Source organism: Prionailurus viverrinus, chromosome D2 (assembly GCF_022837055.1).
Source record: "Prionailurus viverrinus isolate Anna chromosome D2, UM_Priviv_1.0, whole genome shotgun sequence".
NCBI classification, from domain to species: Eukaryota; Metazoa; Chordata; class Mammalia; order Carnivora; family Felidae; genus Prionailurus; species Prionailurus viverrinus.
In genome coordinates, this window is record NC_062571.1 from 44,947,630 (window position 1) to 44,973,496 (window position 25,867).

At 50.0% G+C, this 25,867-nt stretch overlaps 1 protein-coding gene across 2 annotated transcripts in view; it reads right to left on the bottom strand.

The window, feature by feature from the left end:
• Positions 1 to 25,867, bottom strand: part of GRID1 (glutamate ionotropic receptor delta type subunit 1) — a 691,121-nt gene that overhangs the window by 447,498 nt on the left and 217,756 nt on the right. For both annotated transcript variants that reach the window (XM_047826480.1, XM_047826481.1), the window contains exon 4: positions 21,351 to 21,556. In XM_047826480.1, coding sequence (XP_047682436.1) covers positions 21,351 to 21,556 — 206 coding nt within the window. The remainder of the gene's footprint in view (positions 1 to 21,350; positions 21,557 to 25,867) is intronic.

Genomic DNA, 25,867 nt, shown 5'->3' on the forward strand with positions numbered 1-25,867 from the left:
CTTAGCTCTTTTTTCATCTCATGGAAGAGCCTATTGCCTCCACGCCACCCTCTGCTAAAAAACAAATCCTTTGAGCAAAAATTCTGAAACTATAAATGTCTATTTTAGTACTCAACTATGAAAGAATCTGCAAATATATGCAAATACATTTAATAAAATGTTTTGGTCATGTTAAAAAAATTCAAAAGAGATGAATAAATGAACACATGAATGAGAACCTGAAATCCATTGTTTAGCTCACAAAGTTTTCAGTCTTTCCTGCCTATGTTTGAAATGATCACAGCTAACACTTCCTAGGTAAGGGTTTGCCCTAGGTGAGGCAACTTTTTGCATATATTAACTCGTTTAATCTTGACAACCATCTATGAGGTAGGTAATAACATTACCTGCATTTGCAGGTGAGACACTGACCTTAGGTCCCACCATTAGTGAAGGGTAGAGCCAGAATTCCAACTCAGGAAGATGGCTCCAGACTCCTTTGCTTAGACAACTCTACTAACCTGCGCAGAGATCCAACTTGCTTGCCAAAAACGCCTTACAGAGCCAGCTACCCCACCACACAAGGTCAGTCCCATCCCAGCCACTCCTGGAAGAAGAAGGCTGCAGGGTATTACCCTGGGAGGCCAAAATATGTGTATATCTTCTATCAGCTTCAGGATACATAGCAGAAAAATCAACCAAATGCAGCCATCCCCTGCTTGGCTATAACCAGTAAGTGCTTACAAACTGTTATTTCCTAGAAACACAGTGAAATAACATGACAAATAGGAGTATGGAAAGGACGGAGCTTCGAATGTTGAGGCTGAGGCACGTCTGCCATGCCTCCACCCCCAGAACCCATCATGTAAATGCCCAAAAGCAACAATGCTGCTCTCTTTCCTTGTCCCCAAAAGGGCATTTAGGGAGAAGCACTTCAACACACGTAAAAGTGCTTGTGGGTTTGACTTAAATGGAACGAAGTCTCTACTTTGTGGGGAGAAGAGCACAAACAGGCCACATGGCCAGGGGCTACGGCTCACAGAGCGGAGGCTGAGACTTGCCCACCTGGGAGACCCAGGCTGTGGCTCAAGTCATCCATCCACCAGCAATCAGACTGTCCCTTGGAGGCAGGCCCGGAGGGGCACGGTTGGCCCAAGGCATGAGTCATCAAGGAAACTTTGAGTCTTCTGCCACTACCCTGTCTACCACCAACCCCACAGGCCACACCTAGCTAATTTTCCCATCAGAAAGAGAATTAGAATCTCCTGTGCCAACGAATTCCAAATAATGTATGTAGATATTGCACCCTCAAGGAGGTAGAACATAACCCCCTACTCCTTAAGTGTGGGCTGCACATAGGGACATCTTTCCAAGGAGTACAGAAAAGGGGAAACGAAGAGAAACTTTAGAGCGGAGAAACATGACAAACGCTACCTCAGCCGGGTGGTCAAGGTCAACACCAATAGTGATCAGTCATGTTGATAACACGCACACTTGGTATGACGTGATAAGAATGGCAATTTACCTCCGTGGTCTTTCTCCCCCAAACCTATAATCCCAGTCTAATCATGAGAAAATATCAGATAAATCCCAATTGAGGGGTATTCTACAAAATACCTGACCAGGACTCTTCAAAACTGCTAAGGTCATCAAAAGCAAGGAAATTCAGAGAAATTGTCACAACCAAGAGGGGCCTAAGGTGACAGGATGACTAATGTATTGTGACACCCTGGGTGGAATCCTGGAGACAAAAAAGCACAGCAGGTAAAAACTAAAGAAATCTGAAAGCATGAACTTCAGTTAACAAAAATATATATCAATAACGTCATTAAAGGTGACAAATGCACCGTACTAACATAAGATGTTCATAATAGGAGAAACTGGGCGTGGGGTATGTGAGAACTCTGTGTACCGTCTCTGCAATTTATCTGTAAATCAAAAACTATTCTAAATTTTTTTTTCAACGTTTATTTATTTTTGGGACAGAGAGAGACAGAGCATGAACGGGGGAGGGGCAGAGAGAGAGGGAGACACAGAATCGGAAACAGGCTCCAGGCTCCGAGCCATCAGCCCAGAGCCTGACGCGGGGCTCGAACTCACGGACCGCGAGATAGTGACCTGGCTGAAGTCGGACGCTTAACCGACTGCGCCACCCAGGCGCCACCAAAAACTATTCTAAAATTAAAAGTTTATTTTTAAGAATTGGAGTCTCGTCCTGAGTTCTGTAGAATATGCTTCCAAGACAGTCCTCAAAAGTGTTCCTTCTCCCCAGTTATCTCTGACTTCCTCAGTGCTATGTCAACATTCACCCAAATATTGGCAACACACTTCCTCCCTGGCCCCAGGCCCCCCCCCCCCATCCAATCTCTCAGGTTCCCGGAGGCCACTCAGAGCTTTGACAACTCAGATGTGATGAGGTACACCTGTGTTGCAATGGCTCCCTCCGTCTTCAGGATTGCATCTGATCCCCAGCATGGAATCTGGGGCCCCTACTCTTTCACAGCCTTGCCCCTACTCTTCCTTGACATCCCTCTCTTTTTTTTATTAGCATTGTTTTTCTTTTAACTGAGGTATAGCTGACACACAATGCTACATTAGTTTCAGGTGTACAACACAGTGATTCAACAACTCCATACGTTATGCTGTGCTCATCACAAGTGCAGCTACCATCTGTCACCATACCATGCTATTATACCATTAATTATATTCCCTATGCTGTAGCTTTTATCCCCATGATTATATTCATAACTCAAAACCTGCATCTCCCACTCCCTTTCACCATTTTGCCCAGCCTCCTAACCCACCCTCCCCTCTGGTAACCATCAGTTGTATTTAGGGGTCTTTTTCCGCTCTTTGTTTCTCTTTTAGATTCCACATATAAGTGAAATCATATGGTATTTGTCTTTCTCTGTTTGACTTATTTCACTTAATAAAATACCCTCTAAGTCCATCCATGTTGTTACAAATGGCAGGACTTCATTCTTCTTTATGGCTGAATAATATTCCATCCCGCAATCGTGCACTCGTGTGTGTGCGCCCCCCCCCACACACACACACGCACCCCACATCTTCTTTATCCATTCATCTATCGATGGACACTTTGGTTGCTTCATATTTTGGCTATTGTAAATAATGCTGCAACAAGCATGGGGTGCCTATATCTCTTTGAATTATTTTTCTTTTCCTTGGGTAGATACCCAGTAGTAGAATTATTTCTATCTCTAATTTTTTTTTTGAAGCACCTCCATACGATTTTCCACAGTGGCTGCGCCAGTTTACATTCCCATCAACAATGCACAAGAGTTCCTTTTTCTCCACATCTTTACCAACATTTGTTATTTCTGGGCTTTTTGATTCTAGCCATTCTGACAGGTGTGAAGTGATATTTCATTGTAGTTTTGATTTGCATTTCCCTGATGATGAGTGATGTGGAGCATCTTTTCACGTGTCTGTTGGCCATCTGTATGTCTTCTCTGGAAGATGTCTTCTTTGGAAATGCCTCTTCAGGACCTCTGCCCATTTTTAAATTGGGCTATTTGTGGGAGATTTTGGTATTAAGTTGTATAAGTTCTTTTGTTTTGGATATAAATCCCTTATGAGATCTATCCTTTGCAAATATTTTCTCCCATTTGATAGACTGCCTTTTTTTGTTTTGTTGATGGTTTCCTTTGCTATGCTTTTACATGCCTCTCTTGATGGTATCATATCAAAGTATCTATTGCTTTTTCTCCAAAAAACTAATCCTCTAGCTCACCTGTGCTTCCCTCCCATGCTCCCACATTTGCTAGTCCATCACCTAGGATGGCTTCTCTCCACTGTTTTCCCTGATTGGCTTGTGCCTGTCCTTCAAGATTCAGATCAGACACTGCTTTCTACAGAAAGCCTTCCTTCACTCCAGGATGGATGTGTTGGCTTTGGTGGATACCCTAATCATGCCTACACTTACATCTATCCCCCACTGTTGACGGTTGCCTTCTTTCCGTGAGGACAGGTACAGTGCTCTCACCATGCATCTCTGGTGCAATCCTCACCAAATGCTTCTTTAATAATGAGTACATCACTGGAGGAAAAAGATGCAGTGAAAAATCACAACCAGCAATCCAGACCTTTTGTTCCTAGGTATTAAATTACAAATTCTACTCTTTAGAACTCCATTATTCTCACTAGAGTCCTATATAACTACATTCCATTATATGGCAATGTAACGGATTACTAGATTTAATTATAACAGGATAATTAATGTCAAGATATTGCCCGTTTGGACATAAATATTAAATATTGGCTTCAGTGTAACTATTCTCTAACTGTGATTACCGGGCTTAGAAACACCAGTTTTTGATGAGAAGTACCTTGTCATGAGGGAAGCAATGCCAAGTAGAACACCTGTTTTGCAGGCTGCTACTGGACCCGAGGCAGCATATCTCCTTCCTGGCTCGAAGTTGGGCTCCCGGCATCCCTGACCCTGTGATGAGCTCCATCTCTCACACCCTCCAGTGCAGAGCACCAAACCTTGCCTTGCTCTGGCGGAACTGAGGACCTTAGGCAGAGGAATTTCTCAAGGGATCATCCAGGCCCATTGGGAGGTCCCTGAGTCACATATGCCTTCATGACCTCCTTTTCCCTCCAAAACAAGAAGTAACAGCAACCACAAGGAGTAAGGGGCTCTCAGAGGCTGTGATAAGGCAGAGACAGCACAGCCAAGTCCCGGGTGTGCTAAGCTTGCTGTGGAAAAGGAAGGCCCCACCTTGGTATTCCATCCTTCTAGCACGCCCTCTCCCTTAGCAACCTCACACACCTGGCTGGGGCTCCAAATTTACAGTGACTATGATTTCATTCTGTGCCTTACAAAAATATTGCCTCCTGTGAGTCACCTTGAGGCCACTCTCACATAGTAGGACTATGAATGTCCACAAAAGCGAAATACAGGATGCAATATCCCACTTGACACCCTCTCTCACCCTGGTTCTAGCCAGAATTATGGAACAGATATGTCCAAGCTTCCACTTAGCTTATACCAGAGCTGTGGGCAACTATGTAAGAAATCCTGCCACCCTAAGGCCACCCTGCTTTGAGGAAGCTCAAATAGCAAATTCGGACAGACCACATGAAGAGGGAGAGATGCCCATCCAGCTTCCGGCTTCTCCCATCCCTCACTCTTCCTGATCCAGGGGTTGTACGACTGACTGAAACTTCATGACAGCCTCTGAGCCAAAACCACCAAGCTGAGTCCTTACCAAAATTTCGATCCAAAGGAAACAGGTGAGATAACAAAATGATTTTTGTTTTAAGCCACTAAGTTTTGGGGTGGTTTATCACACAGCAGCAGATAACCAGAACAAAGGTCCAACCAACATCAGAGCCATGGTAGTGAACAAACAGCCCTTAGATCCTTCTTGCATGAGCCAAACTTGACTTCAGCTTCCTACACAGCCCCAGTCCTGTTGTGAACAGAGAAAGATGCTCTGTCTTTCCCCAGTGCGCTGATGCTCCTGGAACAAACATCTCCCTGAAATAGTCATTCAGACCCCACAACCACAGGGCCTGGGATCCCCAGGCCCCTTTAACCCCACATAGCAAGGACTCCTTGTCCCTACCTCAATCTCAGTCATCAATCCAGAAACAAAATAAAAATTTCCTTTGAGTATGCTATGATCGAGCTGAGACCTCTGGGTTACTCGTGTCTCCAAGTAAGATCAAGATAATGCCAAAGGCAGAGGTTCTTTTTTTTTTTTAACATTTATTCACTTTTGAGAGAGAGAGAGAGAGAGAGAGAGAGAGAGAGAGAGGGCACATGAGTTGGGGAGGGGCAGAGAGAGAGGGAGACACAGAATCCGAAGCAGGCTCCAGGCTCTGAGCTGTCAGCACAGAGCCCGACATAGGGCTCAAACCCATGAACTGTGAGATCATGACCTGAACCAAAGTCGGATGCTTAACTGACTGAGCAACTCAGGCACCTCCAAGGGCAGTGGTTCTGATGGGAAGCAAAGCTGCATCATCATCATCATCATCATCATCATCATCACTGCCACCACCACCAGCATCGCCATTATAACTATCGTCATCATGATCATCATTATCACTATCACAATCAGTCATCATCATACCCATTGTCATCATCACCAGCATCACCATCATAATCATCACCATCATCATCACCGCCTCACCATCACAGTCATCACAGCCATCATTACCATCACCATCACCACCAACATCAGCATCACCATCATCATCACCACCACCACCCTCATCATCATCATCACCATCACTAACATCATCATAACCATCACCATAATAACCATCATCACCATCACTGCCAACATCATCATCATTACCACTACCATATCCATCATCATCACCATTACTATCATCATCATACTCATTGTCATCATTACCAGCATCAGCATCACTGTCATCATCAGCCATCACCACAACCATCAGTATCATCAACATCACCACCACTGCCATGTAATACAGGGACATGTACTGAGTACTCATTATGTACCGGAAACTGACCTAGGCACTTCAAGTATACTAGCTTGTCAAATTCTCATCACATCCTCATGATGTGGTCCTCCCTATATGCTACTATCCCCACCTTAGAGATGAGAAAACAAAGGATTGGAGCAGTTTTTAATTTGCTCACAGCCACCAGCCTTAAGACCAGTGCTGGGATTCTAACTTCAAATGCACTAACTCCAAACACCATGTGCAATCTTACTTTCCTTGGCTCCTCTCTCCTCAAGCCCACTCCATGGTTCTTCACCCAGAGTTTCTTTAGAAATACTCCAGTGGAGACCCCAGGCCCCCAAATACAACCTTGCAGTGCCTCAGTCTCATCATCTGGAGTGGTGACAACAGCCTGGCTCTGGACAGAGTGTCAGACCAGAGTGAGGGGCACCATACCATGGGAGGGAACAGGGTGAAGTCATTTATGAAAGACCTACTCTGGGTCAGACAACACTGGGCATTCACCCCACACATTGTCTCATTTAACTTCACCACAATCCCGGGGGTAAGTAGGGATAAGCTTCCCTATGTTGTCAGTGCGCTCAGATAAAGAGAGTAAGCCCAGCTGCATAACTTCTAAGCCTTTACTCCTGTTGCCCCAAATGTCCTTCCACCTTGAGGATGGGTCCCATGTGCCACATGCCAAATCCCCTATCTGACCCTGTCAGAGAAGCAGAGTTTTTCTCTGCACATTGACTTAGAGCAATTAATGAGTCAGGGATATATTTGCTTTGCATTTCCTGGGCAGGTGACCATTTTGGGCATGGCTCTTTTCTCATTGAAAGATACCCCAGACAAGTGGAAGAGAGACAGACGCACAGCCCTGGACTAGATTGTCCTTGCTCAACCTCTTCCTGGCTCCAGAACCCAATCTGAGTGCCCAACTAGCTTATTATGCAACTTCCCTTCTTTTGGAAGCTGAAACTTGCCAGATTTGAAAGGATACCTCCCTTCATAGAAAGAAAAAGTCATGATTTTTTATAAGTGCCCACTAAATGAAATGTGCAAATAGCATTCCCTATTACACAGAAAAAAATTTATGTCTGAGGTTTCCCACTCTGCCATGACTATAGCCCAGGTCCCCTGGGACGTGGAATGAGAGGCAAGAATAGGATTGGAATCCACAGCATGAGAAGGGGCACTATGTAAGTCTATCCTGTCCTAAGGGGAATGCTGCAGCCCAAGCCCAAGGAGCAGAGGTCACAGCTGTGGCCACACAGGCACAGCCTAGAACCTATGGGTGATGCTGAGAGCTGGCAGGGGGGTGGGGTGCAGTTGGGAGCAGCAATGGGTGGGATGGATGGCAAGGGAATCCCACAGTACTATCTCCCACTACACTGGTGGGCCCACTATGGGGGCGGGGAGTGTCACACAGGCCCCAAAGTGTCAGTGTGGAAGCAGGTCAACAAGGGCAGATGTGAGCAAACTCTCCCTCATCATACAAACATATGCACACAAACATACAATGGCAGCACAGATTTGTTTACCTATTGGCACAAGTGCAAACAAACGGAAGCCCACAGGGGGCGAGGCCTGCACTGGGCTCAGGGGCTGTCCTACCCGACTCCCATTAAGTGGTAGCGGAAAGTTAGCTGTGGGTTGGGTTAGCTCTTGTTGCTGCTTGCCTGAAATCCCTGGCAAAGAATGGGGAAAGGCTGTTCTGCAAAGGGTGTGTCCTCTCAGCCCTTCCAGAAAAAGAGTCCTTGGAGCAGCAAAGCAGTCCCATTTTCACATACATTAATAAGATGCAAAGCTCTTTAGGCTGATTGCTTGCTCCTCGCAGGAAGCCACCATGGGTGGCTGCCAGGAGGCTGTGCTCACCCCGAGAAGTCGCTGGGTTGTCACAAGAAGCAGGAAACTGCGTGATTTCCTGCAGCAAGAGCCCATGCAGGGAGTCCCAAATGAGGCTACCTACCCAGAGCCCTGTGCCATCCCCATGGCCCCAGCAAGCTGAGGGGGCAGAGGGAACACCTCCCCCAGAGTAGCCCTAATCAGCTCCATAAACATCGGCTCCCTGTGGCCTGACAACTATGATCTACTATCTCCTTAGACTTCCCATGTCCCTGAGTTACTTCCTATAGAGTCGAACAATGGCAGAGAGGACACCTGCACCCTGGTCCCTTTCCAGATTGTGCTGCTGACCTGCTCACAACCCTCCTGTGACTCCCCATTAGATTGAAACCAAGTTCAAAGTCCTCCAGTGACCTGAGAAGTCTTCTGGGCTTGGACCCATCCCATCACTCTTTGTCTGACTCACCCAGCACCAGGCATACCCTCCTCCTCCCGGATCCTCCATCATGCCAAGCTCATTCCAACCTCAGGACCTTTGCATGTGCCATTCCATCTGCTGAAATTGTTCTGCGGTCAGATCTTGCTTTACATGTTCCATCACGCCCTTCTGGTCCCTCCACAAACACCTCCTCCCTGGTAGCACCATCCCTGATCACCACATCTAAAACGATGTCACTGCAGAACCACTCTCTTCTTACCTTGCTTTGTCTTTCTTCATAGAGGTTATCACTACCTGAATTACTGTGGCTTTATTCATTTACTTATTTATTTAGTGACCACCCTCTGCCTCCACTGGAATGTCAATCCTTTGAAGTCAGGGACCTTGTCTGTCTCAGTCACTCTGTATCCATAGGACCTACAATAGGGCCTGATCCATGTTAGCTGCTCAGTGAACTTTTTGATCCATTTGAAGACCAGCAAACTGAGACCCGGAGAGGCGCTAGTCTGTAGGGTGCAGCATCCCAGGTAAATCTGGGCTGGGCTGGCTCAGACATTTATTGCCTGGGACTGTAGGCTCACTTCCTGTTCTCTAAATCACATCTCACTTGCAAGAAGAGACTAACCCCCACCTTTCAGGTACCTCCCCAGTCCTCAGAAATGGCTAGGCAGAGTAGATTCTCAGCAAATCCCAAATGCATCAGCCAGGCCTTTAAAAAATTGTCCAGTTCCCTTTATCATACTCAGTAGCCTTCCCAGAGCCCTGGAAAGCTATAACAACGCCCATGAACAGAGCTACCTGCCAGGGTCAAGGAACTACCACCAGCACTGTCGAGCACTATTAGGGGCACAAACCAAAACCCAATGATAACCCTCTGTCTAAAGAGCTGACCTCCACATGCTTAAAGACCAAGACCTTCTTGCAAATACAAAGAAGGATCCTAAGGCAGTTTAGTAACACCCAGGCACCAGCCAGCAAGGATAAGAAGAGTATGGGATGCACAGAAAACAAGGGTGGTACCTAGAGGATCCAGGGGAGAAGCAGGAATTCTCAGGAACAGTGCACTAAGGATGACTGCCGGTGCTTAGTGAGAAAGGCCTGAGAAAGGAGAACGGGGCTTACTTCACGCCATTCCCGTATTTAATATGCTTACGTTGATGGCATATAAGCCATAAATCAGACGTTGCCACTCAGCGGTCTGCAAGCCTTATCAGCCCTGCCACAGGCAGAGCTGGCCAACAGAGAGCTTAAAAGTTTTGTAATTAGTTGCCAACATTTAAAAATTAAGAGATTTCACAGTAAAGTCCAGATTTCTGGCTCCTTTTGAGACACAGAAAGCACTGGCTATACCAGGCCTTCACGTGGGAATCTCAAGGGCAGCCTGACTGTCCCCTTCAGGGAAGGCTGTGCCCTCCAGGCACCCATGGTTGGTACAATCTCGGCCCTTCTTACAGCCCACCTGGCTCTACACTTCAGTATTCCTGCCTAGAGGTCACAGGCATTCGCATTTGTGACTTGGTTGTCCCTGGCTCGTGTTCCAAAGGGAGGCTGCAGCTATTCTTATCTAATCCTTTGTTTGTCTTCAAAAGCCCCATGTTACAGAGCGCCCAAGAGTGCTTCATGTGGTTACCTGGGCTGGGTGGACCCACCTGACTGCCACCGAGCAGCAAGAGGACAGCATACACACAGCTCCCTTGCCCGCTCTGCTGTGCTAGCCATGGGGCTGTCTCCAACTGGGTGCTCACAGTTTGGGCACCCACTTCTCTTGCTTGTGGTTCTTCCCGAGCAGCTAAGCTTGCTAGCTCTTCAGGGGCAGGGCCCCTGTCTTTCTCCACCAAAGAATCCAGTGCAAGGGGTCCAGGGAAAGGGGCCCGTTGTGTTGATGGTGGTTGGCCACCCAACAGGCTGTTAAAGGAGGGCTTCTCATCCCCAAAGTAATTCTGCAGGCAGAAAGTACCAGCAGCTCTTTCTCCTTCTATCAGCCCAGCAAGCAGCAGCTCTGAGAAGCTACTAGTAGCTGTGCCTGCTTGGCCGGGCAAGGGAGAGCCCAGACAGGAGGAGATTCCCTGAATGCTCCCACCTGCTCCTGGGCACCAACTGCAGGTGCCCAGCCAGCACAAGGGGCCTGAGGGGGCGCTGAGATGCCCTCTCCTCCCCCATCCCCCCATGGACTCTAACATCTCTCCAGGTGAGCACTGAGATGAGAGGCCAGTCTGCAATCCCAGCTGCACCGGCTGAGGGCTGTGAGCATTCTGTCACTTTTTGCTAATCCCATCCCTTACCACCTGGTTTTCCTCACCTGGTTCCGGGAGCTGTGCTTTCTGACATAGAATGCGTGAGGAGGCATCCTGCCAGACTGGCCATAGCCCTGCTCCTCTGAGCCACTAACACATGTGCCCTTGACCCCAGCAGCCCAATTGGTTCTACAATCCCAGCCAAACACTTTCTACAGACACAATAACAAAACTACCATTCACAGAGCACCAGCCCTGCCCTGGGCCTTCTCATGGGCTTTATCTCATTTCAGATCCCACAGCAACCCTCAGGGAAAGTAATACTATTCCAATTGACAGACCAGTAAATGGGCCCAAAAAGATGGCACTGAGAGTGAGCTGGGACCTGACTGTGCATCTATGTGTTCCAAAGGCAATGCCCCTTCCTCTCTGTGTTGCCAGCAGCCCTCACCCCTGGGGAAGCACCATCGTGCCCCCAGCTAAGCATCAAAGATTCTCAGATGTCTTCTGCAAAGAAGGGAAAAGGTGGGGTGTCGGAAGGAGGAGGCAGAGAAAAGGGACACACTCAGGGGTCTGCCCTGTCCCCTGTTGCTGAAATTAAAGTCATTCCTGTCCTGCCTCTCCCATTCGGGAGGAGCTGAACCCCTCCCCTCCACACCTGCCAGCATACCAGGGCTTTCTATAAGGGGCTGGGGGGATACATGCATGTTTCTCCCGGTGCACATTTTCCTCGACATCCTACTTCCAGCTGGTTCTCTTCTCTCATACTGTCACACGGGTCTGTCCCAGCAACTCCTTTCTCCCCAATCTCCATGGCTCCAACCACGGACCACAGCCCCTGTCCCTGGCTTTCTCCCTGACATCACTCACCAACACAGACACTGAAGATTCCTAACACACTATGAGGAGGGAGATGCCACAGCAAACAGCCGAGAAATGAGCATTAGACATGCCTGTTAACAGGCCATCGACCATGCCCACTTCTCTCCTTTGGTCAATTGACCCAGCAGCAGGTCACCATAAGAACCCCTAATGTCAACGATGAGTGCACTTCAAAATTCAGAATGTTGACCTTGCCTGGAGTCAAGCAGATTTTTCACTTTTCTCAATGCTCTGTGTGGCCCATATCCTTACATTGGCTAAGACTCATCCGTTTCCCTGTCTAAGCAGCAGTCACTGGGTACCTTCTGGTGCCCAGCCCTCTGCTAGACAGCCCCTCTGGGGCCCAGCCCTATGAGGGAGGAAAAGGAGAGAACTGCAACCCAGAATATTCCCCATGCTTAATTATTACAGTAACCTTGTAGGTCAAGTGTCATTTTAAAGCCACTGTACAGAGAGGGAAGCAAAGCTCAGAAAGCCTCATGGTGAGGACACAGGACCTGAACCAGGTCTGTCTGGAACTCTGCCCCATTGACCACACCACAGAAGGGTTAAGGGGACCTTGGGGTCCTATGGACGTTGCTCTTCCAATTACCAAGCAGGGAGGCACAGGCAGTCTGCCCAGCCCCTCACACTCCCTGCAGGTGTGTTAGCAGAGACAGGACCATGGGATCCAGGGGGGTGTCCCGCATTCCCCAGATGATCTCTGAAAGGTGCCCAGTCCACATTCCCCCTTCCCACCTGATCCTCAATGGCGATGTTCATCAAGTCCACCCTTTGTCATGTTCTTGGAGGAAAATGGGCTTCCCCTTGATCTGTCAAGAACAAGTTTCCTCCTCCTCCCAACAGCACGTAGTAGAACAGAGCTAGGCTGTGAGTCAAGGAGTTCTGAGCTCATATCCCAGCTCTGTCACATAATCTGGGGGCATGAGCAGGTCCCACAACCACCAATTTCTAATGCTCTGTGATAGCCCTTCCTACCTAGCATTGCTGAGATTGGGTGAATCAGTGGGTCCTACATAAGCAATCTTGATAAATAAAGCCCGGTTCCATCTCTCCCTCTGTTCCACATCCCCCTCCTCACCACTTTCACCCCAAAGTTGAGCCAGGTTGAAACAAAGTAGGAGAAAGGAGGTGCCTGGTCCTCATCATCCACACACCTGCAGGACACCTGCTTGCTCCTAGGAAGCTCATCTGCACACTGGGACATGGAAGACAGATTACAAAATGCCCCCAAGTCACTACCCTTTAGTGTACTACCCTCTTTGCATTGTGACTTTGCACTTCCCCCAAGAGGAGTGTCCTGGGAGGCTCCCTCCTCTGCCCCTTAAATCTGGGCTGATCTCTTGGCTTGCTTTGGCCAAGAGATTGTACAAAAGCAATAAGGCACCAGGTCTGAGCCTGGGCCTCAAGTAGCCTGGAGCACTTGCATTTGCTCTCTTGGAACTCTGCTGCTGTCACATGAGTAAATGTGGACGAGCATGTACCATGAGAGACCTACGGCCTCGTCACCTCATCACCCTAACAACTGCACTCCTAACTGGCCAGCCCAGCTGAATGGCCAGCTGACCACAGATGCATCAGCAAGCCCAGACAAGATCAGGCATGGCTGCCCTAGGTCTGCTGACTGCCAGACTTAGGAATAACAACAAAAGCTTATTGTTTCATGACACTGAGTTTGGGGTGGTTTGTTATACCGCACCAGCTAACTGATGCAGAGGCTTTCTCTCCTCCAAGCTGACTGGCAGCTTGGACATAGATGGCGGGTGTCTGAGGCCAAGTTCTTCGTGGCACCAAGCAAAGGCACCATTGGGAGCAATGCAGAAGACGGCAACAGAAAGCTTCTCTGTGGGTTTCTCTGTGGGCTGCACGGCACAGAGAGCTTTTCTGAGATGAATCCAGGCAATTGGAATAACCTGGCCTCACCTCTGCCTCTCTTAACACAGCTCAGCCTTCCTCTGGCTTCCTGCAACGCTGGGGAAATTCTGCTGCTTCCCTTCTGGGCTCCCCACCCGGCCCTTCAATCAACAAATGGGCTGACTCACCACCTCAGGGGAGGCCCCCCAGGCGGAACACCCTTGGGGATCCAGGAGCAGAAAGGGTAATTGAGTCATTCCACTGCTACAGGCTGTTTCCCTTTGTAAATACCTATTTCTCATGTTTGCTGCCTCCCCAGCCAGAAGGGGCTGAGAGATGCCCACAGGGAGGAAGTGACAGTTTGCTGGCTATTTAATGGCCCACAAAGAAAGAAGGAAAGAACACCAGGTGTCTCCAGACCTGCACTTCAGGTTCATGATCTCACTCTTTGACCCCAGGAAGAGGCAGAAAGTTCTCCCAGACAGCCAAGTAAGACCTTCCTGAGCACCAGGAATGGGATGGCATGATTCAAGATGCAACTCAAAATAGAAACAGCACTTGAGCAGAAAACAAACACCAGAAGACCCAGAAACATTCAAGCATTGTCCCTTGATGAGAGCTTGGACGCCTGTTTAAAATATTAAAAACTCAAACATTAAATGCTTTCAAAACACTATCTTACTCAGGTGCCCCTGCTTAGCTACAGTATTAAGAATGTGTTTTGTCTGCCCACTAGGCAATCCAGCTTCTAGAGAATGTTTGCGTGCAGCCGAGGTCAGAGCTCCTGGGATTGATTTCACCCTTCATCCACCCGTGTGCCAATCATCATCCACAGGCTCTGAAAAGGTGATTCACAAAGATGAACATGTCCCACCTCCTGACCTCACACGTTCCAAGGCCCCATGGGGAGGGAAGTACAAATGACAAGTAGTCACAGCAAGAGTGGTGGGTACCACAGAAGCCCCCGGGTGACAAAAGGCGATAGAGGTGTGCTAGGAATGTGGAAGGTCCCACAGGGAGGGAGCCCACAATGGCTTCCCCAGTACGCATGGGGGTCCACAAGGATCAAGGGCAGTGAGGACAGAGAAAGAAGGGGACAGCGGCCATGTGGAGTCTCTGTTCTCTTCCCCATCTCAGCCCCAGGCCGCTAGTTCTGGCTGCCTTGAGCATCCCTGAGCTCCAAACCTACCAGAACAAACTCAACACAGTATCTTTTCCTCATAAGCTTATTTCTAAGAATTTCGGGGGGGGGGGGGGAGGAAGCATTTCTCAGACTCATAGCACTTTTGCTGAAGTACTAAGGCTTTAAAATCCGTAAACAGTAGGATATAATTAAATGCAAATGCAGGGCCACATTTAAAAATTAATCTTCTATAATTAATTAGTAATTTAAAATATTCTGGTAAATGATACTTAAATGGCACAGAATTATCCTAGCTCTGAGTGATAAAGTCGCCTGCTGAAGCTTTACCATGTTGGAGTAAGAAATATTTGCATATATCATGTGGGACAACAGAACTCTGAGATTACTTAATTTTCCTTTGCTATAAACGTATTAAAAAAACACAGTCTTTATATTCAAATTGTGGGAGCAAACTCACTTGCTGCAGCAAACTCTGAGAAGCAATTGATTCAAAGCCAGGAGTTAACCCAGCCTGTGCTTCTAGTAAGGATTAAATTGGCCTCCAGCCACACTCCTTGCCCGGGAAGCCAGTCTGAGCAGAGTTGAGGAGAAATTTGGGGAGTGGCCTTTTCCACCTCTGTCCCTTCTATTCACCTGTGCCTCACAATCTGGGTGAAAGGGGACCCCCCCAGTCCCAAGCACTGGGGAGCTGTCCTACCAATAGGCCGCTCCTCTCACTGTTTTTCTCTCCCATCCTTCTGGCTACAGAAAGAGATCACCGATATCTAACTGCAAAAGCTAACGGCCACCTGCTGTAACCATCACTTACCATTTCTCTCCCAACATTGCAATGCCTTCCCCAGACTGCTCTGCCACCAGCAATGCCTTTACCCTGGGGTGTGTGTGTGTGTGTGTGTGTGTGTGTGTGTGTGTGCACCTATTTATGTATAGGTGTGGGGGCTGAGTGGCTGTCTGTTAGGCTGTGCTCGTCTGAGGGTCTGCTTGTACCAGCTATGAGGCTGGTTAGCCGTATCATTGCATCAGCCTGTGTCTGTGTGTGTGTGCATGTGCGTGTGCATGTGCGTGTGTGTGTTTGTGCCTGTGTCACACATGTCTAGTCTCCCACACTGGCCTGCATGGCTGCTTATCGTCAGTCCTCTTCCAACACACTCACCTCTCTGCACACTGCTCCCCCTACCCCGTGCCAAAGCTGGGCCTGGGAATGTCCTACCCACAGGGGCAGCCACTGCCATTTGCCGACCCACCCAGGCCTAAGGCAGGGTTCTTAAGCAAACTTCACCCTTCCCAATAGCAGAAGTTTTAAGACCAAGTCCCTTACTGACAGGCTGGCCCAGGACTTGAAGACAAGCTGAAAAGGCAACGAAGGTACACACAAGAAAACCTAGCTTCGAGCTCTTTCTATTAGAGGTAAGAAATATAAAATATCCATGCATTTATTCCCTCAGCAGCCATTGTGGGCTAGCCTTGTGCTGCTCTTGAAAGACACAAAGGTGGACACCACCCAGCCTTGTCCATGAGGGGCTCACTTTCTTGTGGGAGGGACAGGGTGCCCAATATCTACAGGCCGCACCGAGCTGGATGGTGTGCAAGCTGCCGGGAACTACTGGCTGCTGTCTGCCTCAGGAACTAGACAACTCTTCTCCAAGAGTGCACAAATGTTTCAAATACTTTGTTTCTTACTCTTTCTAGAAAAACGAAAGAGACAGGGAGGGAAGGGAGAGGAGGAAACAAGGAGGATACAATAGGAAAGAGGGAGGCCTAAGTCCATCTAGAGGCAGGGGCACACAAATGACAAAAAAGAGCTGAAAGAACAAAGTCCTGGAGTACCCCACTCCCACCTCCGGAGGAATCCTCAGTGGATGAGAGCTCTGGGGTGTGCCACCTAGGCCAGCCACTGCGAATGTCTAACACGACTGTGGTCATGGTGGTGTAGCCACAATATTTAACATCATGTAGGTTTCCAGGAGGAGACACCACCTCTGTGTCCCCAGCCAGTACTTGATATGGCTCCTGGTCCATAGTAGGCATCCAATCTATACTAAATGGTTGGGTGTTTAGGTAGGAGAATGGATAGATGGATGGAAGGATGGATGGATGGATGGATGGATGGATGGATGGATGGATGGATACACGCATGCATGCATGCATGCATGGACAGATGGACACATGGACAGATGATGGACAGATGGATGGAATCACCTCCAGGAAGATGAGATGAAGCCCAGGACCAAAACTGAGTGTGCACTGGAGGTCTCCCCATCAAACCTGGCCCAAGAAGAAGGGACAATAAGACATACATACCCTTCTCAGCACTGGGGCCGTGGTTATGGAGTGCACTGTAAGCTGTTAGCCTCAAAGACTCCGAAAAGGACACCAAGAACAAACTGGTCCTGAAGTTTAGACTCCCCACCTTGGATCAGGGACCCCAGACTCAGCCTCAGCCACTCTCCACCCTGTACATCCATTGCTGAAACCACATGACGCACAAGTCCCTGAAAACACTGGGGCTCTCCAGATTTCTGTCCCCCATCATCCCCTTTGGCCATGGAGTTAATGAAGGTTCATTCCTGTAGACCCAGCCCCAGTGTCACCTACTCCAGGAAGCATCCCTGAGCGTCTGGCCACTCCCATCTCTCTCCCTGGCCAGAGGGCATTGCTTCATCCTTGGCACTCTCACAGAACCTGGTCCACACCTCTGCTCTGACAGGTGAAGGAGTCTGTTCACACCTCTCTCCTCCCCACCAAACTGGGAGCTCCATGTGAGCAGGGACAACAGCCTCAGTGCCCAGCACAAAACTTGACATGGCACTCAGGCTCATTAAATTCTAGAGAAATGAAAGATGGAACCCACAGACAGAAGGAAGAAGGTTCCAACAGCCACAGACAGGATTCCCAAGCAAAGCCTCTGCCCTCAGCCCCTCTCAGGACTCCCATGGCCCTGGAGTGAGGAGAGGACACTCACATCCCCAAACCCCTAGTGGGTGGTTCAGGCTGACAGGCTATACGGGGACAGTGGCATAGTGGGTATCACTGCATAATGAAGCCCCACTTAGCAGTCAGTGGTCTACAGACATATCAAGGCCCAGCTGAGGATAGAATGAGTCTAACTCACTTCCCAGTTAGGGTGATTAAAAAGTGCTGCCTACCCTTACTCAGAGATCCAATGGCAATCCCAGAGCAAAACAAGCCTTTCAGGAAGAAGGATTCTCTATGGCCTGTGCCCTCAGCAGTCCCCAAGGGCACCCCACAGTGGGCTCCAGGTCTGGGACCAAGGGACCAGAGTGCTGTCACCCCTGAGCCCAGTTTCCCCAAGGGGGGCCTTTTAAAAACAACGCACTAGTGTGGTGGTTGTGTAGACTGTGATAAAAAGATCCCAGAGGAGGGAATGTGGATTCAAGACTGAGTGATGGAAGGTGAGGGGATCTTGAGGTGGGGCCTGTTATATGAGCCCACGTGCCTCCCCCCATGGCCTCGGCCTGCTTGTTCTGCTGACACCCACCCACTACCAAGGCCAGACTCCCGCACGGCTCCCAGCCAGATGGCTTCTCATAAAGTGGGATCACAGAGATGCCGGTGGTGCGTGGGCCCCCAGGCTGAGCCCCCCACATTGAATGCATGTATCCTGGACACTGGACAGAGACAGAGCTCCAAACACAGCATGTGGACAGCCTGGCAAGTCCCAGGCGGCCAAGTCCACATCATACAGAATTTGTCACTAGCGATAGTGAAAGTGCCAGCCTTCCAAACAGATTCACATGTAGCAAAATGTAGAAGATTCAGGCAGAACCATGTTTCTCCCTCCTCCCATCAGCCGGGCTTTTTGAGTGGGGAAGGGAGAAATTACAGTCAGGAGAGCGACATACCCCACCACTACTGTGGCTCGCACACACCAGTCCTGACTGGGTATAATATCCACGTGTCTTCAATAGCTGTGGGGCTCTCAGGCCATTTACTGCCCCATAACAGTGTTCTGAGTTTCTTAAAATTCAGGACCTGTCCCGTCAGTGGATCAGCCTTGCGAACACCCTCTATCCTCATTATAACAAACAAGAGGTGGGCTCAGTCTGCTCAGAAAGCCCAAGCAAGGCCTCCAGGCAGTGAATGAAGGTTTTGTGCAGTGATGGCCTCCCCAGGTCTCTCCCAGAGGATCTCCCAGAGGATCCCAGCCATACATGTCACATTCACCTTCCTTCTCTTACTGTGTTTAGTAGATGCCCTAAAATTCTTTGAGCATAAGCACCCTAAAATCCTCTGCCAGACCTTGGACAGAGGCAGTTGAGCCATATCCCCAGCATGAAGGGAGCATGGCCACACTGACCTACCACCGACACTATAATATTCTCTCATCCCAACAACATGGCAAATGGGGACCCTGGAGTGGGTCAAATCTGGATTTGACTCCTGCCCAATTACCCGGTGGCTACTTGTGTGACCTAAAGCCAATCATTTAACTTCCTCAGCTTCACTTGCCCCATTTGCAGACCATGACAATTAGGGAAAGCACACAAAGGGCCAGGACCATGGTGGGTACCCAGGAAATGAAGCCTCCCCACCCCCACCCCAGGCATATGAGATCGAAAACCAAGACCCTGACCAGCTGGAGCTGAAGGCAACAAAGCCCAGGTGCCCTCCTTCCCCACGGTCTCCGGCCAGCACTCCCAGGGGCTTGTCACTCTTGCCCTGCATTCAGAGTAGCCCCTCCTGGGGCGTCCCCAGCTCTGCAGCACCCAGCAAAGCAAAGACTTTGCAAACACGGGGTGTGGGGGGGCAAGGGGGGGAGATCAAGAAGGCAACAGGCCAAAGCCAAGCCAAGTATTTCCAACACTGCAGAAGTTTGCATAATTATCCACTTGGAAATAATATCTTTAGGCCAGTCTTGTTTGCATCTTAAATCCCTGCAGGGCCTAGAAACAGAGCAAGGGCTGAATTCATCTGGAAGGGAAACAGTGAATATGATGTTTCCTAAAAAGCTATGTACCAAATGCTTTACCATCGCTCTAGTCTCCTTCATCCCTACTTTACAGATGAAGAAACTGAGGTCTCACCGGTGAGGCAAATCACCCAAGGTCACAACGATACTAAGTGGAGGAGTTGGGACTTGACCCCAAATCTGCTGAACTCCGAAGCCAATACTCTTCCCACTCCCAAGCTTAACAGCAGAGCAGTGACAAGGCAGAAAGGAAGCAAGCAGAGGAGGCAAGATGTGGGCAAGAAGAGAGAGGAAGAAGCCCAGCAACAGAATTAGTGGACACCATCACCAGAGCAGACTCCGGCCGGGGGAATTTAGCAAGGACAAAAGCTTTCCTGTGAGCAGACACCGACACATGCGCTGCTGGGAACATTCTGAGAAAGCCTGGATGCATTAGAGCCGATCCCGGGCTGCCCATTACTGGCCTGAATCACTTCCTACAGGGAAACGTGTTCCCGAGAAAATGCCGGGCGCCGACAGGACATCACAGCCTGGCTGACCACCAGCGTGATCTGGGCACTGATTAGGCCAAGAGCGGCAGGGCTGGCAGCCAACTGCACCAAATTAAGCGTTCCGAATTTTAAGTTCTCTGGCGGTGGGCTCCGTGCCGGTTCCTGATGCGTAAGGTAGCATTCTGAGTAATAATTAATTAGAGGGGAAAGCGGAATAAGCAACCAAAGTACATCAACTGGAATTAGTATAATTCTTTCTCTTCATTTTCCTTTCAATCAGAGAGAGCCAAACAGGTGACTGGGGTTGGAAAGGAAATCGCAGGGAGCATTTGGGCACCGGGCGACCCCTCTGGTCCACCCCTCCTCCCAGGCACACCACACCCCCAGCACAGCCCCCACCCCCAGAAACCAACCCAGGCCAGAGAAGCACCTGCCGTGTCCAGCTCGTCACCTTTCTGCCATCAGACCGCCAGGGCTGGCACCATGAGCCAACTCAGAGAGTATTTCTCGTTGCCTATTCTCAAGATACCAAATTCTTTGTTAAGCTGCTGGGCCCTGTCTTCATTAGAAGGCCCTAACCCCTGATAGAGGTGTTTAAAAAAAATGCACTGATTAGCCCAGGCACCAAAAATACAAGCACGCACACCAAGTATCATTTGAGATTATGCAACCAACACCTCCTCCAGGTGCTAACAAATACCAAGGCAGAGCTGCCCACCTCTGCAGAAAGCTGGAAATTTATTTTATCCCTAGAGGCTTACACCTGTCAACAAAGAGAGGAAAATTAAAACACCACCACCACAAACAAACCACATCCTGGGTTTGGCCTCAGGTATCCCTGGCAGAGACTTGTAAACAGGCTTCCCGCCAGCTGCCCCCAGCCTCTCAGTGTCCATGAAGGCCTTGGGTCACCTCCTGGGGATCAGTCGGGAGCCAGGTTGTGCTCGGGGTCTCTTTCTGGAATGTGCTGTGGGCCCAGCACCCAGGAGTCCCCACGTCCAGTTTGCTCCTGCACGAGTAGGCTGTGCCTGGCAGCCACCTGGGCCACCCCACAGCACCCCGGGGAGAGGCTCCTGCGGCCCCAGGCCCCACCACCTACCTCATTGATGAAGGAGTGGGCCCCCTGTGGGCTGAGCAGAAGGATGGCTCGGCGTAGTGTGTCCCGATAGCGGTTCAGCTCCTCTGTCTTCATCGTGGTGAAGAGACTGGTGAACACGTGGCTAATGTTCTTGTCCACCTTTTGCAAAGAGACGTCAAGGCCCAGCCGCGAGGCCTGATCCAGAAAGCTTTGGAGCCCACGGATATCTAAGCAGTGGAGAAGGGGGAGGAAAGAATGAGCTTTAAGCAGGAAGGGTCTAACCCCAATGCTCCATGCCAGGTACAGGCCGCTGCCACAAGCCACGGCTCACGTCTGCCACAGTGACCACTGAACAGAGATGGAAAACACCCACACATCTGTTTGGCCCCAGGGTGTCTCCCACCGTGAGGAGCATGCCCCACCATCCAAAAGGTCCTGTGGCCAGAAAACCCTTTGTGATGACCTCCCTTTCTCTCCCTATTGCTTCCACCCAATGGGAGCGAAAGTTCTAGCAGTTCTGTCCTCCACACCTGAGCTGCCCCCTCCACAGGACGCTCTGGGCCTGCCCATGTCACACAAGGTGCTCTCTCCCGGAGCCTGGGATGCCCATGGGCCACCATGGGCACACCCTGCCCCATCCACTCCCCGAGAATCAAATTCACAGTAAACAGTATTAATTCAACCAGAGCGCCTTTCCCAACCCATTACTCTCCCAGACTTTCCCTTCATGCCCATTCCACAAACTTCTTGAGCTTGCCAGGCACCATGCAAGCTGCTATAGTGAACCCTCAGCTGCCCACCTTTCCAGGATGACAGACTCACCAGTAAGTCTAGTCCCAGCGAGACGTAACAAGAGTGGTTATGGAAAACCAGACACAGTGTCAGGGAGGAGACCAGGGCGCCATGGAAGTCATGACTGGGGTGCTGGGGGGAAATGTGCAGGGGGCCCCAATTTCCCACCACGGGGGAAGCCCTGGAATAGGCTCTAGGAACTTGCCATGGACTCTGACACTTAGAATTTTGGATAGTTCCTTAAACACATGGGCAAATCTTCCATCCACTTTGTGCCTCAATTTGTTCATCTATAAACTGGGGATGTAAATTTCTGACTTCCATTTTCACAGGACTATGAGGAACCACAATTCTTCAGGGTCCCAGTTGTTTGTGTCTCAGGGGCCGGCACCTAGGAGGCACAGAGAACCAACCTCCTAATGGTTCGCGGGGAGGGCACAGCAGTGCCCCAATAAGAGCCCTGAGAGCCTTTCTAGGGATGGCAAATGTGGGACTAATATTCAATCCTGTGGCACCTGTATTCAAGTCCAGCCATGACCTCAGCCAGCTTTGCCCAACGGCAACCAGGCCCCTGAAGCACAGACACTTACCCAGAGCTGCTTGCCTGCAATGCACGGGGGTCCCAGTGCTGCTCTGCCCACTGAGTCACACAGGAAAATGGCACCAGGCAGCAGGTCAGGCTCTCTTCATCAAGCCCTTGCCCCCTCCCCCAAAGCTATGAAGTATGAAAAGGTAACAGAGATCCTGCCACAGCGCCAGAGGCTCCCGACACACAGGCCCCTGGCTATCGACACCCCTCAGATTCCCAGGGAGACCACGCAGTCCTCACAGCCTGCTTGGGTCCTTAGAGACCTGGAGTCCCAAAGCCTCTTGAAAGAGAAGCTAAAAGAGGTTTTTAAGAAGTCCTCTTAACCGAACAGAGGGAATGACAGGGCAGAGGTGCAGAGATGGCTCAGGGTGTGGAGGTGCAACAGGTGGAGGGGACCCCCAGATAAAAAACTCAGTCAACCCCAGCCACCCCCTCTCCTGAGCACATCACAACTCACACCTGCCAATAATAAGCTTGAACACCTCGGCCCAAGCAGAAACCCAGGTCCAGCAGCCGCTCCCATGCTAGGCAGGCAACGGCCTTCTCTCTGTGCCCAGGATGGTCTCCCCCTGGATCTGGGCTGTTCAATAGAGCAACCACTAGCTACATGGGGCTGTTTAAATTTAAACTTAGATTCATTAAAATTAAATAACATTATACCTCAGTTCCTCGGTCACACTAGCCACATTTTAGGTACTTACCCACCACATCTGGCTGGTGGCTACCATAGCGGGCACCACAGATAGCCATCATCTATGATGGATCACTGCAGAAGTTCTATTGCATGGTACTGCCTGAGAAACTATCTCGTAACCAGCATGGTGTAAATGATGTTCCCAAATATGGGAGATTTAGGCCCCTGGTAATGGCCTCCCTCTTCCTGTGCCTCATGCCCTGTCACTCTGAAGACCCTTCAAGCCTCTACTCTGGGACACACGACCTGCTCTGACCTATAAGACAGCTGTGACTTGGTGTAAGCAGAGGTCTGAATAAGCGTTTGTGCATTCTGCTTCCGCTCTTGGAGCCTGCCACCACCATGAGAACACCCGGGGCTGGACTGCTGAAGGGATGCGGACACACGTGGAGACTCAGGTGGGCCCCCAGGCAGCCACCCTCAGTCACAAGTCAACCGCATCCAGCTACTCAAGCGAGCCTAGAGCAGAACTGTCCAGTTGATCTACAGACGCACAACAAATAATGAATGACTTGTTCTAAGCCACTAAATCTTGGGATAGTGTGTTTCTCAGCAATGCATACTGACAGAACGAGTTGATCAGACATCTTTATCTCATATAGCATATGAGAACTTCAATGAAAGAACAGGGCTTATGTCTTAAAAGTAACTCCACACACAGCTTTCCCACGGCACTGCCCACGTGGAGCTGAGCGTGAGCCAGATCAGGCAAGGTCACAGCCTCTGTGGCCCTATTCCTTCACCTGGACACCAACAGCCTCACTGCCCCCATGGCTTAATCTGACCCAGATGTGAGCACAGCTGACAAGACACTGAGGGCTGACTGGGACAGGCATGAAGGTGGCACCCTCAGACCCATATCTACCAGTTCCCACTCCTCTTCTGCACCTTGCAAGGCCATCACAAGTCTTTAAAGTGGCAGAGGGGCACCTGGGTGGCTCAGTCAGTTGGGCATCCAACTTTGGCTCAGGACATGATCTCACAGTTCATGGGTTCAAGCCTCACATAGGGCTGTGTGCTGACAGCTCAGAGCCTGGAGCCTGCTTCAGATTCTGTGTCCCCCTCTCTCGCTCTGCCCCTTCCCTATTCTCTCTCTCTCTCTCTCTCTCTCTCTCTCTCTCTCTCTCTCTCTCAAAAACTGAATAAACATTTAAAAAAAATTTTAAGTGGCAGAGACTAACCATGTCTGCAGAGGCATGCTTTCTGCACCTGTACATGAGCACATGCACAATGAGGGCTCCAGCATGGCTCTGTGTCCATGTCCTTGTGTCCATGAGTCCAATAGGGCTCTAGGGACCTCATACGTCATGCCAGCATGGCTAGTCCTCCCAAACTGGGCGCAAAGTCCCCTGAGGTCCCTTCCCTGAGGTCCCCCTGCCTAAAACCATCTCAACCTATAGGACTGTTCCACTTTCTTAGGGAACAGGAGGTGCCACTGTGTGCAGGCAACTGTCTTGGGACCCCTAAGTAGACACAAGGACATGCACACATGGAAAACACAAGTCGTCAGAGCTCCTGCACACCTTCACCTGCTCTGCTTCTGCCTACTGTTCCAGGCAGCCCCGGCTGGGACTGAGCCATCACAGAGAATTTAAGTTCCCTGTCAGCAGCTGGCTCCTCACCCCTGGAACAAGCGATGAGGGCTGAAGGCACACTCCCCAGGGACCACAGCCCCTGGCTATAACCGCCTGCTCCCACTTGGCTGAAAAGGTCAGCTCTCAGCCTCTGAAGCTCTTATTCAACTGCACATGGCGAGGGCTGGGAGCAGAGAAACATGTGAGAGCTTATGCTAACTTTGCAGCCCTCCTGACATTCCCCAGGAACAGGGCCAAGGAAGCCCACTTCTTCAACACAAGTCCTTTTCTCCCTACAACAGACCGGGTTTGCAATGCCCCCTACCCCCATCCCCTCAAGAAATCCAGCTCTCCACTGCTGCTCCCCAGGAAGGGAAATTCTCCAAGAAGGTAGACTAGAGACAGAGCTGGGGCTACTCCCATGGGCAGCAGAGTGTGCACCCCAGAAGCCCCTTGGCCCCCCTGGACCTTGGCCCAGTTCCTCCCCTGCAAGGTCCCTGTGCATAATGGCCAGCCCAGGCACCACTCCTAGTGCACCTCCTCCAACCAGACCCACCCCCACTGGGCAGGGAGCTGATGGGATATCCCCAGCCCCAGCCCCAGCCCAGAAAAGGCAGGAAAAGGCAAATGGCCCACAGTTGTCCAAGACCACAAGGAGAGGTATAAACCACGAAAGAGGGCATCGGTCACCCATGGGGATGGGGAGAGGCTCCCAGGAGAGGCATCCAGCTCCCCAGAGAAAAGAAACAGTATAGGGAGCATAGGCAAGTGCACTCCTATGAGGAATGTGATACGACGGTGCCCCACCACAGGCCTCAGCTTCCTTGGCCCGCCCTATGGGTTCTCAAGTCTTTCTAATATCTGAAACTGAACAAGCCATCCAGTGGAA